General features: G+C 40.5%; 1 protein-coding gene across 4 annotated transcripts in view; it reads left to right on the forward strand.

Moving 5' to 3' along the window:
* Positions 1–14,705: 14,705 nt before the first annotated feature.
* The window catches only part of LOC120065829 (E3 ubiquitin-protein ligase SMURF2-like), a 66,790-nt gene continuing 64,568 nt past the window's right edge, over positions 14,706–16,927 (forward strand). For all 4 annotated transcript variants that reach the window (XM_039016880.1, XM_039016887.1, XM_039016893.1 and 1 more), the window contains exon 1: positions 14,706–15,132. In XM_039016880.1, coding sequence (XP_038872808.1) covers positions 15,081–15,132 — 52 coding nt within the window. In that variant the 5' untranslated portion in view covers positions 14,706–15,080. The remainder of the gene's footprint in view (positions 15,133–16,927) is intronic.

The following is a 16,927-nucleotide window of genomic DNA, read 5'->3' on the forward strand; positions in this document are numbered from 1 at the left end:
TTCGCACATCTGTATTTGGGGAGTTTCTCCCATTCTTCTCTGCAGATCCTCGCAGGTTGGATGGGGAGCGTCGCTGTAGAGCTATTTTCAGGTCCCTCCAGAGATGTTCGATCGGGTTCAAGTCCGGGCTCTGGCTTGGCCACTCAAGGACATTCAGAGACTTGTCCTGAAGCCACTCCTGCATTGTCTTGGCTGTGTTCTTAGGGTCATTGTCCTGTTGGGATGTGAACCTTCCAGTCCCTTCTATAATTCATAAAGTGTTCCCATATTATAAAAATGTCTCTTTCCTCTCCTGAAATTTTGAGAGAATGCAAAGGGTGGCAATTGGAAGAATCTCAAATATAAAATATATTTTTGGTTACTACTTGATTCCATATGTGTTATTTCATCGTTTTGATGTCTTCACTATTATTCTACAATGTAGAAAATAGTAAAAATATATTAAAACCCTTGAATGAGTAGGTGTTCTAAAACTTTTGACCGATAGTGTATATCCCCTAATAAGCACAACTGTAGGGACTCTGGGATAGGCTGTCCCACCCATTCTTCAAGCTTTTTAAGAACCTCCTTCCAAAAAGGGAGCACCATGGGACATTCCCATATACAGTTGAAGTCGGACGTTTACATGCACCTTAGCCAAATACATTTAAACTCAGTTTTTCACAATTGCTGACATTTAATCCTAGTAAAATTCTCTGTCTTAGGTCAGTTAGGATCAACACTTTATTTTAAGAATGTGAAATGTCAGAATTATAGTAGAGAGAATTATTTCAGCTTTTATTTCTTTCATCACATTCCCAGTGGGTCAGAAGTTTTAATACACTCAATTAGTATTTGGTAGCATTGCCTTTAAATTGTTTAACTTGAGTCAAACGTTTCGGGTAGCCTTCCACAAGCTTCCCACAATAAGTTGGGTGAATTTTGACCCATTCCTCCCGACAGAGCTGGTGTAACTGAGTCAGGTTTGTAGGCCTCCTTGCTCGCACACGCGTTTTCAGTTCTGCCCACACATTTTCTATGGGATTGAGGTCAGGGCTTTGTGATGGCCACTCCAATACCTTGACTTTGTTGTCCTTTAGCCATTTTGCCACAACTTTGGAAGTATGCTTGGGGTCATTGTCCATTTGGAAGACACATTTGCGACCAAGCTTTAACTTCCTGACTGATGTCTTGAGATGTTGCTTCAATATATCCACATAATTTTCCTTCTCATGATGCCATCTGTTTTGTGAAGTGCACCAGTCCCTCCTGCAGCAAAGCACCCCGACAACATGATGCTGCCACGCCTGTGCTTCACGGCTGGGATGGTGTTCTTCGGCTTGCAAGCCTCCCCCTTTTTCCTCCGAACATAACAATAGTCATTATGGCCAAACTGTTCTATTTTTGTTTCATCAGACCAGAGGACATTTCTCCACAAAGTACATGGTACTGAACAATAACAGTATTTATATATATATATATATATATATATATATATATATATATATATATATACACAAGATTAAATCAATATCATAAATGAGCAGCATTAGTACAAAATTGATGAACATTGATATTGGACAAATGCAAGTACACATTTTATTGGAGTATATATTTTTTAAATGTCAATAACATCTGTCAGACTATTTTACAGATATTTAAAAAACAAACGACCAGGAATTCCTGTTTATAATGACGTGAATACATCAAGAGACTTTGAACAGCAGACTGTGAGTTTTCAACTACTCTGTACTGTTAGATCAAATCAAACTTTTTCTTTACATAGAACTTTTTACAAAAGTAAATTCATGACATCTATTTATCTGAAACCCACAGAATGAATGATCCTTTGCTTTTCCAAAGTGTTGTCCATCTTCTAACAAGATGTCTTTGTCCTTATTCATTTCCTCTTTGTTTTTTCATTGTGTTTTCTTTCTTTGTTTCTTTCTTAAATGGTTTCTCTCCAGTGTGAGTCAGTACATGCCTCCTTAGGTCCCCCTTCTGAATGAAACTCTTCCCACAGTCATCACAGCTAAATGGTTTCTCTCCTGTGTGAATCCTCATATGTCTGGACAGGTGTCCTTTGAGTTTGAAGGTCTTTCCACAAAAGGGGCAGGTGAAGAGTTTCTCCACGTGACAGAGTCTGACATGGGCCTTCAATTTACAGGTGGAGTTGTAGCATTTTTTGCAGAGGCATAATTTGCTGCATCTCTTCTTGGCGAGAGTCACATGCCCCTGCAGGTCAGCTTTCAGAGCAAACGTTTCACCACAGTCACAGCAGCGGTGAGTTTTTCTAGACGTGGTGCTAGGTTTGGAACAGTGTTCCCTCATTGATGGGTTGGAATTCAATGATGGGCTGCTGTCAAGTCCTACTCACAGGGTCACAGGGAATGTCAAGACCCTTCAGGTGGGTAACAGTGACAAAAGGTGTGAGATCCACTGGTTTAGAGGCACTCTCTCTGTTCTCCAAAGTCTGGGTTTGGAGAAGAGTCAAGGAATGAAGTGGGTTCACCTGATCACAATCACTTTTCAAATAAAGAGGAGGTAATTTGAACTCGATATCAGCCTCCTGCACTTGAAGCTGCTCTTCCTCCTGACTGGCCTTGAGTTCCTGATGTTCTTGTTTAATCTGTGTGGGCTCTGGGTCCTCCTTCCACAGACCGTGGATCCACTCCTGCTCAAAGTGTTGCTGCTCAAGGGGAACATTCTCTTCAGAAACAGCGAGAGAGAGCTGCAAGGAGTCTGGAGGGAAGGTGCAGAGGTTATTTGTATACCACAGAATTAAACAGAACTGAATGATAGATCTCTATGTTATATAGATCTACAGCCTTTAGACATACCTGAGTGCACATACCAAGCAATATGCTATTTCAATACGTTTTTCATGACAGACAACTTTTAAATCATGCACAGTAAAAAATGCATACAAAACTGTTCTATAAAGGCTCACTAATTCTAAAGCAGCCCATTGGATTCCATGAAAGGTGGCGCCTAGTGTTTGGGTGAGTAGCTGCCGGAAGGGTTGTGGAATCCAAAGGGCTGGTTTAGCATTAGCAAGCAGCATTTCAATCTTCTAATTATATCATTATCAGCGACACCTTCCATCCTGGATTGAGGTACATTTTTCAAGCTATATCCCTGATTCGTCACTGCAGGACAAGCTGTGTTTCGACTTGAAAGAGAAGATACTGAACATCAAGTCGAGTTTTAACTAGATATTTATACTGCCCTACAAAGGCAAAGAGGACTAACTATGCAAACAGTGAAACTTGAGAAAAATGCCTGGAGTTTTTTTGCTACCCAGCCAAATATGGTGTAGGTAGATACAGTGCCTTAAAGTATTCACACCCTTTGACTTTTTACACATTTTGTTGTGTTATAGCCTGAATTGTAAATGGATTAAATAAAAAAATCTCACCCATCTACACACAATAACCCATAATGACAAAGTGAAAACATCTGACATTATTTATTGAAAATTAAATCTCATTTACATAAGTATTCACACTCCTGAGTCAATACTTTGTAGAAGCTCTTTTGGCAGCAATTACAGCTTTGAGTCATCTTGGGTATGTCTGTATCAGCTTTGGATTTGTGAATTTTCTCCCATTCTTCTTTGCAGATAGTCTCAAGCTCCGTTAAATTAGATGTGGAGTGGCTGTGAACAGCAATCTTCAAGTCTTTACACAGAATTTCAATGGGATTCAAGTTCAAGCTTTGGCTGGGCCACTCAATGACTTTTACATTATTATTCTGAAGCCATTCCAGCAATGCTTTGGCTGTATGCTTTGGGTCATTGTCCTATTGGAATGTAAATATTTGCCCCCAGTCAAAGGTCATTTGCACTCTGAAGCATGTTCTCATCTAGGATTTGCCTGTATTTGGCTCCATTCACTGTTCCCTCTATCATTTCCAGTCTCCCAGTCCCTTTCGCTGAAAAGCATCCCCAAAGCATGATGCTGCCGTCACCATGCTTCATGGTAGGGTTGGTGTTAGACAGCTGATAAGCTGTGCCTGGTTTCCTCCAGACATAGTGCTTTGCGTTCAGGCCAAAGAGTAACAATTTTGTCTAATCAGACCACAGAATATTTTGTCTTATGCTCTCGGGAGTGGCTTCCTTCTGGCCACCCTCCCATAAAGCCCAGATTGGTGAAGTGCAATAGAGACTTCAGGGTGGTCACTGGGTTCTTGGTCACCTCTCTGACCAAGGTCCTTTTTGCCCAGTTGTTCAGTTTGTTTGGACGGGCAGCTCTAGGCAGAGTCTGGGTAGTTCCATATTTTTTTACATTTCCCAATGATGGAGACCACTATGCTCTTGGTAACATTCAACATCCTAGAAATTGTTTTATACCCTTCCCCAGCTATACGCCTCATCACAATTCTATCTCAGAGTTCTACATACAGTTCCTTGGACTTCATGGTAGTTTCTGCTCTGACATACACTGTCAACTGTGGTACCTTATATAGACAATCAAGTTGTAGTTATAGTTCAAGAATGATCAAAGGAAATTGGATGCACACAAGCTCCAATTTGGAGTTTCGGAGCAAAGCGGTGTGAATACTTATGCAAATGAGATATTTCTGTATTTAATTTTCAATAAATTTGCTAAAATGTCTAAAAACATGTTTTCACTTGATCATTATGGGGTATTGTGTGTATGTAACGGATGTGAAATGGCTAGCTAGTTAGCGGGTACGCGCTAGTAGCGTTTCAATCAGTTACGTCACTTGCTCTGAAACCTAGATGTAGTGTTGCCCCTTGCTCTGCAAGGGCTGCGGCCTTTGTGGAGCGATGGGTAACGATGCTTCGTGGGCGACCGTTGTTGATGTGTGCAGAGGGTCCCTGGTTCGCGCCCGGGTCGGGGCGAGGGGACGTACTAAAGTTATACTGTTACATTGATGCTGTTGACCCGGATCACTGGTTGCTGCGGAAAAGGAGGAGGTTGAAAGGGGGGTGAGTGTAACGGATGTGAAATGGCTAGCTAGTTAGCGGGTACTCGCTAGTAGCGTTTCAATCAGTTACGTCACTTGCTCTGAAACCTAGATGTAGTGTTGCCCCTTGCTCTGCAAGGGCCGCGGCCTTTGTGGAGCGATGGGTAACGATGCTTCGTGGGCGACCGTTGTTGATGTGTGCAGAGGGTCCCTGGTTCGCGCCCGGGTCGGGGCGAGGGGACGTACTAAAGTTATACTGTTACATGTAGATGGGTAAGAATATATCAATACTTTCTGTCACTGTATGTTTGGGGCAATTCCATCACATCACTGAGTACTACTCTTCATACATTATTTTCAGGCATGGTGGTGGCTGCATCATGTTATGGATATGCCCTTCTTCGGCAAGGACTATGAAGTTTTTTTAACGCTAAAAATAAATGAAGAGCTAAGCACAGGCAAAATCATAGAGGAAAACCTGGTTCAGTCTGCTTTCTAAAGACAAATTCACCTTTCAGCAGGACAATAACCTAAAACTCAAGGCCAAATATACACTGAAGTTGCTTACCAAGATGACATTGAATGTTCCTGAGTGGCCTAGTTACGGTTTTGACTTAAACCAGCTTGAAAATCTATGACAAGACTTGAAAATGGCCGTCTAGCGATGATCAACAACCAACTTGACAAAACTTGAGGAGTATTAAAAAGAATAATGTGCAAATAATATTGTACAATCCAGGTGTGTTTACCGAAAAAGACAGTTGTAATCGCTGCTAAAGGTGATTCTAACATGTATTAACTCAGGTGGTTGAATAATTATCTAATGAAGATATTTGTTTTATTTTTATTTATTACAGTAGATCTTTGAAAATGGACAAAATTCATTTTAGTCCCAATTTGTAACAACAAAATGTGGAAAAAGTCAAGGGGTGTGTATACATTATGAAGGCAATGTAAGTGGTAATGCATTGATGGATGATCTTATTATGAATAAAACATTTTTTTATGCATATCAACCCTGACCACTGATCTAACCCCTATGTTGATACTGCACTCAGCCTTTGTACGACCTTAAACAACTATATGGGTAATGCAAAAGCAAGGTGCAGTATCTGCAATCTAAATGTGTTGTACCAACTTTCTTGTTGCTTTTCCTTTTGATGGAAACAATTTGAGAGTTCTAACTACATTCCAACTGTATTTAACGGTTTTATGTAGTTATGCTTTCATGTTTTGAATGTTGTATTTAAGTAACCCTCAAGCATTTTTTCGCCATAAGGTAAGAAATGTTTCATCAAGGAGAATGTTTACTTTTAAGAAATATTTGACGTTGTATAATTAAGCAATAAGACCTGAGGAGGTGTGGTATATGGCCAATATACCACGGCTAAGAGCTGTTCTTAGGCACGACGCTTTATGGAGTGCCTGGACACAGCCCTTAGCCTTGGTATATTGGCCATAGATCACAAACCCCCAAGGTGCCTTATTGCTATTATAAACTGGTTACCAATGTAATTAGAGCAGTAAAAATAAATGTTTTGTCATACCCGTGGTATATGGTCTGATATACCAGGCTGTCAGCCAATCAGCATTCAGGGCTCGAACCACCCAGTTTACAACTATCATTATAACTCTGTCATTTCCTTTATCTTAGCTAGCTTTTACATATTTTGTTTTATCTTTCTTACCATGATCTGGGTATTTGCAGTTCAATCGTAATTGTTCCGCAGGACTGTAGTATGTTTTTTTCTGGTGAGAACTGGATCACTGCCAGTCTTATGGTGTGTGTGATTATGATTAGGAAGGCCTGAACTCGGAACCCGATAGAATAGCAAAGCAAACCGCAGTAACTGCTGTAGGGACGTTAAAGGTAAACCGTTAGTCGCTGAAAATACATTTGACCGTCATGCTTATCAGTCTATCGGTTAATTTGCATAATTTCGTGGAATTAAATTGGTGTCAGAATTGAACAAAATCGTCGGTCATAAAGCAGGCAGTGTCTTGGTCGACGGGAATTGTTATTTTGCCGAAAATATTAATGTACAGTGAGTTTAGAGTTAGAAAGTAGCTTTCTTATGTCAACTAATGGCTGTCTCTAATCAATGAGCGGAGACTAGTTTCCCATGAAGATGTTCATCTCGTCACATGAAACTGCTCTCATCAGGTGCGTCTTTTAGAAGACAGATTTCACGCAAATTGCATTTTGGCAAATGTTTGAAAATGATGCATTCCATTCTCTGCTTCATTACAGTAGTTGCATGTTCTATAATATGAGAGGATAGGCTTGCTATTGTCGCATGTTTTTTAAGCTCTTAATGAAAAATGTCCGTTCCTTCCATGTATAGTATTTTCTGTTGGCACTCATCTTATTGTTTGGAACGAATTTAACCGTTTATTAACCGGTTAATGGGGGGTGGTTAGTCGGCAAGAAAATTGACCGAAATGTTGATCCCTAAACTGCTGTTTGCCTTGTTTTTTTAACTTGGATTTTGTAGTTCATAATCGAAGTAAAAAAACAAGGCAAATAGCAGCAAGTGAAGTTACTGCACTCTGAACCAATAGTGTGTGATTGCGGAGCACAATTCGTAGGGTTCCTGCATGTGGTTCCCATTGGTTCCTTCATGAACGTCCTCCTTGCTAGCAGTGTCCTTCACTCCCGCCTGTCCTCGCTGTCATTTACAGAACTGTGGGAAAGCAGTGCCCGACAGGTGGGGCAAAGGTCTATCAGTGTACTAACTAGCTAGCGTTGGCACCCCCAACTCGTCGTCTTCTGTGGGGTTTCTCGGCGGTTACATCCTGTACTGCTCCCGCCTGTGAACCAGAGTCCTAGCTTAAAGAGCGACTGCTTTTAGAAATCAATGAATTCCTTTGAAAACGATATGAGTCCGAAACAGTTATTCTAGTGTCAAAATTGACTACAAAGTGTAAATAGGATAATTTGTCATAATGCACTAAATCAGAGAGTGCAGTTATTAAAATGCTATGACCTCGCAATATTTTTTCAAACACCTGTTTTCTATTCTAGGGACTTTAGTGAGTAGACTGGAACATGGTTTTATGGACATACAATCAACATTTGTTCTGTACAGTGCAATGTTTGTAACATTATAGTGTTCAGGGGCCATACACAAATCTATTTGACCACAGTAAAAGTCCAGCAACACTTGCTATGACCTAGCTATTTGTTCAATTGACCTGTTTTGTATTCTAGGGATACTACGGAGTAGATTGGACCATGTTTTTTTGGATACTGTAAAAGGTTGCGTCAATCGAATCTGGTATCAGGATAAAATGTGATTCAGAGTCACCGAATATACTTTAATTATTTTTATTTAACACAAGCGATAAATGGTAAATGCAATTTTTGTATATAAGGGTTCACTGTATCACCACGCAGGGTAAAGCAGAGAACTGACTGAAATAGTACAGACATTTTCTTTTATACTGTGACAGAGGTAAGTTCCCGCTTCTGAGCTGGCCTGTCACAGTAGAGGCTGAGCGTGGTTTAAACTTGCTAGCCTATCGGTGGTGCCCAGGCTGGTCCCAGCCTCACAGCACACAGGATCCAGATATCCGGAAGTGTTTGTTGTGTAGCTGAGAATTTTCCATCTTGTCTCAACCTTGTGGTTAGCACAGTCGACACCCTAGAATCTAGGGCCTAGATTATCAACAGCTTTTCTGCAATCACGCTATGTTTTGTGATTAACATGTCCTATTTCTATAAGGCATATATTTTTGTTAAAAAGAGAACAAAACCATCCTTCACAATACACAATCAATCATTTTTTCTGTACAGTGCAATATTTGTACCGTATAGTGTACACTCTAAGCTATTTGACCACAGTAAAAGTCCAGAAACACTTGCTATGAGCTAGCTTTATTTTTGTTCAAACTCACCTGTCAAGCCATCAAGAGGATTGTGACCTAGTGTGTGTGAGGTGGCAGGAAGCCTCTCAGCTTGCGTTAGTTTGTTTTGTATTACAGTTTTTGGCATGCCTTTTTGTATTTTTTTCCTTTTTGTATATTTTCATGTTTTGGCACCATCTGAATAAATAATAATCTGCTTGGACTGGCCTACCATGGGAGGCCTGACTGAGCTATCCCTGGTCCTAAGGTAAGGTTGCTGGCTCCCGAGTACATACTGTACATTCAACACCTAGTCGCATACGCTTTTAGAGAGATAGATATAACGAGTGGAGCCAAATCATCAGTAGGCTAGATATTGGTTTCGTAACATCACATTCACTTTCACACAGGAAGCAGTGAATATGAACTCTGTGATACTGGTCCTGAGTTCCTCCTGTTCCTCTTTAATATGTGTGGGCTCTGGGTCCAAAGAAAGAGTTGGGTTGATCAGCTGTGGAGTCTGTGTGGAGCAGTTAGTGAAGCTGCTGTTATAAAACAGGTTACATTAGGACTCGGCAAGGACACCGACAGAGAAGATATGTACTCTTTTCTGTTTATTTATCACATGCAGAGACGGCAGAGACTAGAACTAAGAGGTGGGAAATTGTGATAGATGGAGAGCAGGGGATCAGTGCAGTGGAGCTACCAGTGGAGTTGACTCAGCTGCCTCCATGCATAGGACTGCAGAGCTAGATATTCATATATCTGTCTGCTCCACAGGCGCCTCATTTATAACTGTTACGTAAATGTCACACTCAATAACTGTGTGTGCCATTTAAGAAAAGTCTGCGCATGTACAAAGATATTGAGATTTATACCTGTCCTAAAACTGTGCAGGCATGAACCAGCATTAAAACCCAGCCTGGAAAATGTATTCCAGTCACCTTTAAAGGTGTCAATAATGCGCTTTATTTGCTGTATAATTTGGAACTATTTGTAATTGGGCCAAGGCGGTTTTTAAAAGAAAGAGCAATGGTCATTTTGATCACATTTCTGTAGAGGTGGGCAGAATCTTTTCATATTTTGCAGTAACCTTTTCTAAAACATGCATGCTGACTATAGCAAGTGCCTGTCTGCGCATTCTGCAAGATTTATTGTATATTCAAAATAATTTTAAAGTAGGCTAAATGCTACAGCCCACACTTCTATGCAAAAGACTAATTGTTTTTCAATATCATCAATCAATAGATTATTGTGTTTATATGTCCTGCCTTGCTTTACTCTCGGAGATTAAATAGGCAATGATGTCACTCTCCTATCGCACAGTAATACTGTAGCCTATAGGCTACTGTAAAATATTTAACATAAGCTACTGGTCTAGTTACTGGGTTGGCGGAATGCTTTAATCTTTTGCAGTAATTTATGCTGTATCTGGGTAAAAACTGTGTCCATTTCTGAAAGAGAAAACAATGGCAAATTGTTGTGGACCTGTCAGCAGATCGTTTGAATTCAACAATGTTTTGCATGACTTTTCCCGGTAACTTAATTTGAGCCAGATCCGGTACCTCTCACGGCATGCATTTTTTTCTTGCGCTTTTTGCAATATACAAATTATAACAAAAGCTATCAAAGTTCATTCGAGTTCTTCCTTAATTCTCCTGGCCCCTCCAAAAAAACGTAATGTGAAAAAGTAGATTTTCAGAGTTGATTTGGGTTGGGCCAGCTTGGGTTTATGGTTTGCGCACTTTCTATTGTCTCTCTCCCTCAGCTCTGATAGACATGACTCTGCAACTCTCATCTCTCCAGCGTTGCACTTAATTTATTTCCGTATAGAATCATAGCCGTGCGAGGGGTTCTCGAGGAGCTGTAGCACCCCTGAATTTTTTTAAATAAATTGCCCAAAGGTATAGAATTACTGCTGTCTGGAAAGAAATGAAATAATTAAGAATATCCTACTACATCATGAGGCCTATCATTTAGCCTCAGAGGTTCAATAGTTTCTTAAAAAAAATAGCCTAGCAGTGAATTGATTGTGTGTAGCCCAATAACAAGGCATAGCCTACAGTCGGGAACGCGCAGCAAATCTGTCAGTGAACAGCATGCAGACAAAACAGGCCCTTTCACAATATTTCAAATATAATTGCGGAAAAACACAGGTTGGAAAACATGGCTCCTGCTGAAAAAAAAATACTAATCTGTCTGCTGTAGTCTACCAAAATATTTGATCAACTTCCAAATATTGTTTTACAAAGAAGCAGGGGCGCAACTTTGGTTTTAGAAGTGGGGGCCATAAAAAAATATCGAATAATTTTTTTGTCAGATAAACACTCCAAATAGCCTACCCGACTGCTCGGAGGCGTTCGCATGGTCCTAAAGCAAATCTTTGCCCTGTTTTGTATCACATTCCAATGATAAAACTGGGGGGGGACAAAATGCAATTTCAGAAGGGGGGGGGCATGTCCTCAGTGAAAGTTGTGCCCCTGCAAAGAAGTAGCCTATAACAAGAGAGGCTTTTGGCAAGAACGCATTGGCCATCACCAAGTGAGTGACCTGCGCATCATTGGGTGAGTCAGTGCAACTGGAAAGCATTTTTAGGACTATAATTTCCTCTTAATATTGTAGCCTACAACACACCTAGGCTCAGGCTATTGATGGATTCAAGACAAGGTCAAAACCCAGAGAGGAAGTTAGAAGTACCACCAAGTCTCTCAATACAGGCTTCAGGGGCCTCATTTATAAACCGTGCTTACATACAAAATATACATCAAAATGTGTATGCGCCAGATTTCACGCTAAATTTGGCATTTATAAAAACGTAATTTGACATGAGAATGTGCTCACCTCCATCTCCCCGCAAATTTTAGACCATGTGTACTCTAGTGGTTAAAATATTGTATTGCAAGCTGGCAAGTAAGTTTTTTTGTGCAAATGGGGGATTTGATCAAAATCAGCTTATTCATAAAAACAGAAAACAGGAAAACATACGAACAAGAATGCAGCTATTTGCCGTTAGTGAGAACAGCGAAAATCTATCTGTTTGATTTGATACTCCGGTATGAGCGGAGAAAAATACTTGTCAGACAAAAATTCCCCCTCAATCCCAGCTTCAGTTGCATTGCATTAAGGACTGGAAAGAAACACGAAATTGTCAGCTGCCGTCATTCCTCACACATGATGGTCATCCTGATTTGTTTAAATTGTAAAAATGTTGTTATACTCATTTCCATTATATTATGACAGGCTACTTTTGGAAACTTTCAGAATGGACATAAAGAGAATGAGCGAATTACACACACACACACACACACACACACACACACACACACACACACACACACACACACACACACAAACCCTAAAAAGACCCACCAATCAAAGCCAACAGCGCATCTCAGACACACACAAATCACATTTCTCCTTTCCTATAAACTTTTTCAAAACCTAGGCTCACCTTCAAATCTAGTCTGTAGTCCATCAGAAAGTAGTCCTAGGCTACATAATGTTAAACCTTTGTTCTAAGATTACAGGTGTCACTCAATCCAGTCTAACTGACCTGTTTAACAAGCATGTAAGTCGACCTCTATTTTTGGGGGACCCCTCTCACCCCCTGTAACAGAAGTTCCAGCTGCTGTCCTCAGGGCATCAGTTCAAGAGTGCCTAGCCTGAGGACCGCCAGAGCTCGTGGCTCCATTATCATTACGGCTATAGCTGCCATCAATGGCCTCTTCCTGTAGCTCTCCCCTGTTGCTGGTAGTGCAATGTGTATAGACCTATCTGACTGGCCTACTGTTATGTACATATGTTTCTGTATGTGTATATATAAAATGTATATTTTGTACATGTGTGGCTCTATTTTCAAGGCTTTTTAATCTTCCTTTGTCGATGTATATTTACTGTGTGCATGTTTTTTTAATGTATGTAAACATATTTTTACACTATACAAGAATTGCTCTTTGGGGAGAATAAAGATGTATTGAATTGAATTACAGTAGATAGATAAGTGTATTCCTGTCCCGGCCAGAGGTGTATATGAAAGTCAGTACCCTATCTAGTGACGTGTTTGGTGGTGGCTCTATTCCTGTTGTTAGAGATTGTAGGAGAACGTTACTGTTGCAATGTCCTTATTTGTGTGTGTGTCCAGCTTCATCCCTCAGTTTACCAAATATAGTGATACTCAGGCTGTTGATATTACAGATTGCGCCTTTAACTAAGTTCAATAAAAGTGTGAGTTTTCCATTAAAGTAATATTAAAAAGTAAACTAAGATATAATATAGCCTGTTGATGTTCATTTTGATGCCAAATTTTAAAGGCCCAGTGCAGTCAAAATTCTGTTTTTCATGTCTTTTATATCATATTGTACAACAGATGATGAAACTAACACTGATCAGTGTTATTTCCTGATAGTTGCTGGTTGAAAATACAATCTACATAGGACCTTCCAATCAGCAGGTTTGCATAGGCAGGAGTTTCAGCTTTCCATGGTGACATCACCATGCAGTAAATTGATTAATACACCAATAACAAAGTTCCAAACCTCTGACAGCTAGTTTTCAGTTTTCCCCTCCCCACTCAGACCATTCCCAGACAGTCCAAGCAAAATTCTTGCTTGAGAAATATATTTTTGTCGAAAAGCTAATTTTGTCAATTTGAATGGAAATCTATTACAGTAAGGTACTTAGTTGTTACCCAGAAATGATTTGATATTGATATAACAACATCTGCATCTGGCCTTTTAAACAATATTTTTTTACCAATTTAAAGGGTCAATCTGAGATTTAAACTACAACAAAGTGAGCACCCAGACACTTTTTGGGGAAACAGCTGAGTGATGGGTCCTGAGAAATGTAACCATGCTGGTTTATGATCTGACCTATATGTCATTGTGTGGGCCAAACGTTCCCTATGTTGTTCGTTGAATCTGATATATTCTGTAATCTGGCTTCTAGCTTGTCTCATGCACTTCTGAAAGCAGCCAGTAGATGGAGAAATAAACCATTTTATGTCAATAAAGTGTCTGGGGAAAAGTGCCAATGACAATTTTTTATTTTTTTATTTTATTTAACCTTTATTTAACTAGGCAAGTCAGTCAGGAACAAATTCCTATTTACAATGACGGCCTACCCCGGTCAAACCCGGACAACGCTGGACCAATTGTGCGCCGCCCTATGGGACTCCCAATCACGTCATGTTGTGATATAGCCTGGAATCAAACCAGGGTCTGTAGTGACGCCTCTAGCACTGAGATGCAGTGCCTTAGACCCCTGCACCACTTGGGAGCGCTAGACATGTAGACCAGTGGTTCTTTTAGGTTAATGTAGGCCTACCTCCAATCACATTATGTTCTGCCAGAAGCACCCCTTACGTGCAACCAATCATTAGGCCTATGTTCTTATGTCTCCCTAGTACCCCCTCCCGTGGATAGTCTATGATAGGAATGAGGTATAGTATGAGGGGTAGTTTACTATACCTGATTGAGAAACACTGATGTAGACTACTACATATCAGTCCCCTTCTCTCCAGTTAGGTCTCTCCAGTTAGTGCTGCATACTTGTGCTATGTTTGGTAATGTAGTGGTTCAAGGGAAACCGACAGAAAGTGGGGTATGTCCACAGTCCTGTGCCATAAAGGTCCAGACAATGCTTTTATGGACACACAAGTGTAGGATCAGCTTACCCTCCACTGGCTCCACAAAACCTATTCATAACCATGAGGATGGGTGAAACATAAAACTGACCTTAGATCAGTCTAGTGAGGCAGTCCTCAGTGACAGAGGCTGTGGTTGCCTACCAGTACTATATTGATGAACACAACATAAAAAAGGTTAAATATGTCCAATAATTTCCTCTCATTTAAATTAACATTGTACATCAATTTAGTGCTTGTGTTTTAACCTTGTGAGTGATGTCACTAGAGGGGAGGGTCACTATCCAAAAATTGAGACCAGCAAGACATCTCGGCTTGGAAATTTCAGCTACCACCACTTCAAGCAGAACTGCCACCCCCAGCGGTAGAGGAGCTCACCCTTGGCTTTTGAAGCAGCCTTGGACGTCATATAGCACCGTTTCTTTCGGGAGGAGATCCTGGCTTATTGGAAATTAGCCTTTTATTTTAGTTTCTTTAGGAGTATGTGCTCGGGACGGTGGTGTATAGCACTAGAGCTGTGCTCATCCGGGCAACTGTGCCGTGACTCCATTCTTCTTCATTCACTGTGAAACTGCCATAGCCATAGGAGTTAAATAGGAATTCATTTTTGTGAAATAGCTAGACACATGTATTATACATATTTTTGATAACCCCACGTCAAGCTGGAACACAAACGGGCATGTCTAATCAAGGAGTTAGGAGAAATGGCCCAGTGAAACTGCGGTTGACAGGTAAGAATGTAAAACCCTCTCGCTGTCTCTAGCTTCACTTGCTTGTTAGCTAATGGCGTTATCAAGCTAACGTTACTAGCTAGCTACAGTAGTTGCCTAGTTTTCTGCGTGAATGTTTACACTTTGTTATTCACAACAACGCCATATTAAATTTACTAACACACTGATCAAATGTCGTTAGCTACGCTTCGAATAAGCATACTGTTTTTCTAACAATTAAATGTTTATTTTTTCAGTTTGTAATACTAGCCAACGTTAGTTTACCTAGCTAGCCAGTTAGCTAGTTAGCTGACATAGTCGTGAATAACGTTGATTTACTGTTAGCTAGCGAACTCTCCAAATAAAAAAGCCAACACATTTGGGGTTATCACAATGGCTGCATTAATTAATTGTTACAACTTGCAACAGTTGTTTGCCCATCCTTCGTCACTACTTGCATGTATTGTCATATAATCTGAATTACAGTGCTATTAATTGATCAGTGACATTATTATACATAGTTACACATTTTAGTCATTCAGGAGCGATTTACATGAGCAATTAGGGTTAAATGCCTTTCTCAAGGGCACATCGACATATTTTTAACAATCTGCACTGTGATTCGAACTAGCGACTTTTCGGTTACTGGCCCAAAGCTCTTAAACGCTGTCGCCCGAGTGTGCAGAGACTGCCCATAGTAGCCAGAGCTCTGCAGACTGACGCACCATTACCAAATGTAGTAATGATTTAGACCAGCAAGCCTGTTCCAAATAGTTTGCATTTGTAGCTAATATTTCCATTGTTTACTGCACTAGTGTTTCAAGATTTTCCATCAGTACTTTGATTTGTGTTGGTAATGAACTTTCAGCACCCCTACATAGCCTCAGCTTGTACTGCATTCCCCTTGTTTTAAGACACTATTCCTTAGGGAAAGAAGCCAGCATGAGCCCCTTTTACTTTCTGTCCTATTCACAGTTTCTTACAACCCAAACATTTTGTCTGTTTACTTGAGAAAGCAGTGTTTTGACTGGGGAGAGGAGGCGATGGCATGCCCTGCGTTTCATGTTTCTTCATGATCAGATCGATTTCCAGACCCCTCTTATCTTCTGGGACCAGCCAAATTAAATATTTAATCTTGTAATGTACTAGCTGGATAAAAGCACTGAGTGAACAAGAGTTCCTCACGGTCCGGCAAGAGTTGTCTGGTGGTTTGGAATATTCCATTACTTTGAAAGTGTTTACTTAGTACTTAGTTTGACCTTTTTAAAAGGCTGTACATTTTATATTTTGCCCATGACCTCTATGATGCAGTAAGCCAAGGCTATTCTTCAATAATGAGGCATCCTGCAATAATAATAAATAATAATCTCTCTTAGTGCAGTGAATGCCTGGGTCTGTTTTATTTCCATTTGGGAAATGGTTTTAAATGGGCTGCTGCAGTGGTCTTCACTCAAAATCCCAGGAATGTGAAACAGAGAGGAACCGTGAGTCTCTCCAGATCGTAGGAACATCCTCTGTCTCGTTCACGCCACGGAGGAGGGGAAGAACGCTTCAAAACACTGCTCCTCTCAAACTGGGGAACACCACCACACATTTTAATGTTACACACTTAAAAAAATGTGCGTCGTAGACGGGCCTCTCTGCCCTGGTCTGTGTGTCTGCTCTGTGGTTTCACTGAGTGCTCGCTTGTCATTTAGGATGGGCTGCAGACAGTAGAGCTCGATCAGTAGAGCTCGCTGGGCTACTCTTAAGCACTTATAGCTTCTTTGGGTCTATAGAGTCTATTCAGACCTGAGCCGCCATTATTGTCTAATCG

The sequence above is a fragment of the Salvelinus namaycush genome, chromosome 2, assembly GCF_016432855.1.
Source record: "Salvelinus namaycush isolate Seneca chromosome 2, SaNama_1.0, whole genome shotgun sequence".
Lineage (NCBI taxonomy): Eukaryota > Metazoa > Chordata > Actinopteri > Salmoniformes > Salmonidae > Salvelinus > Salvelinus namaycush.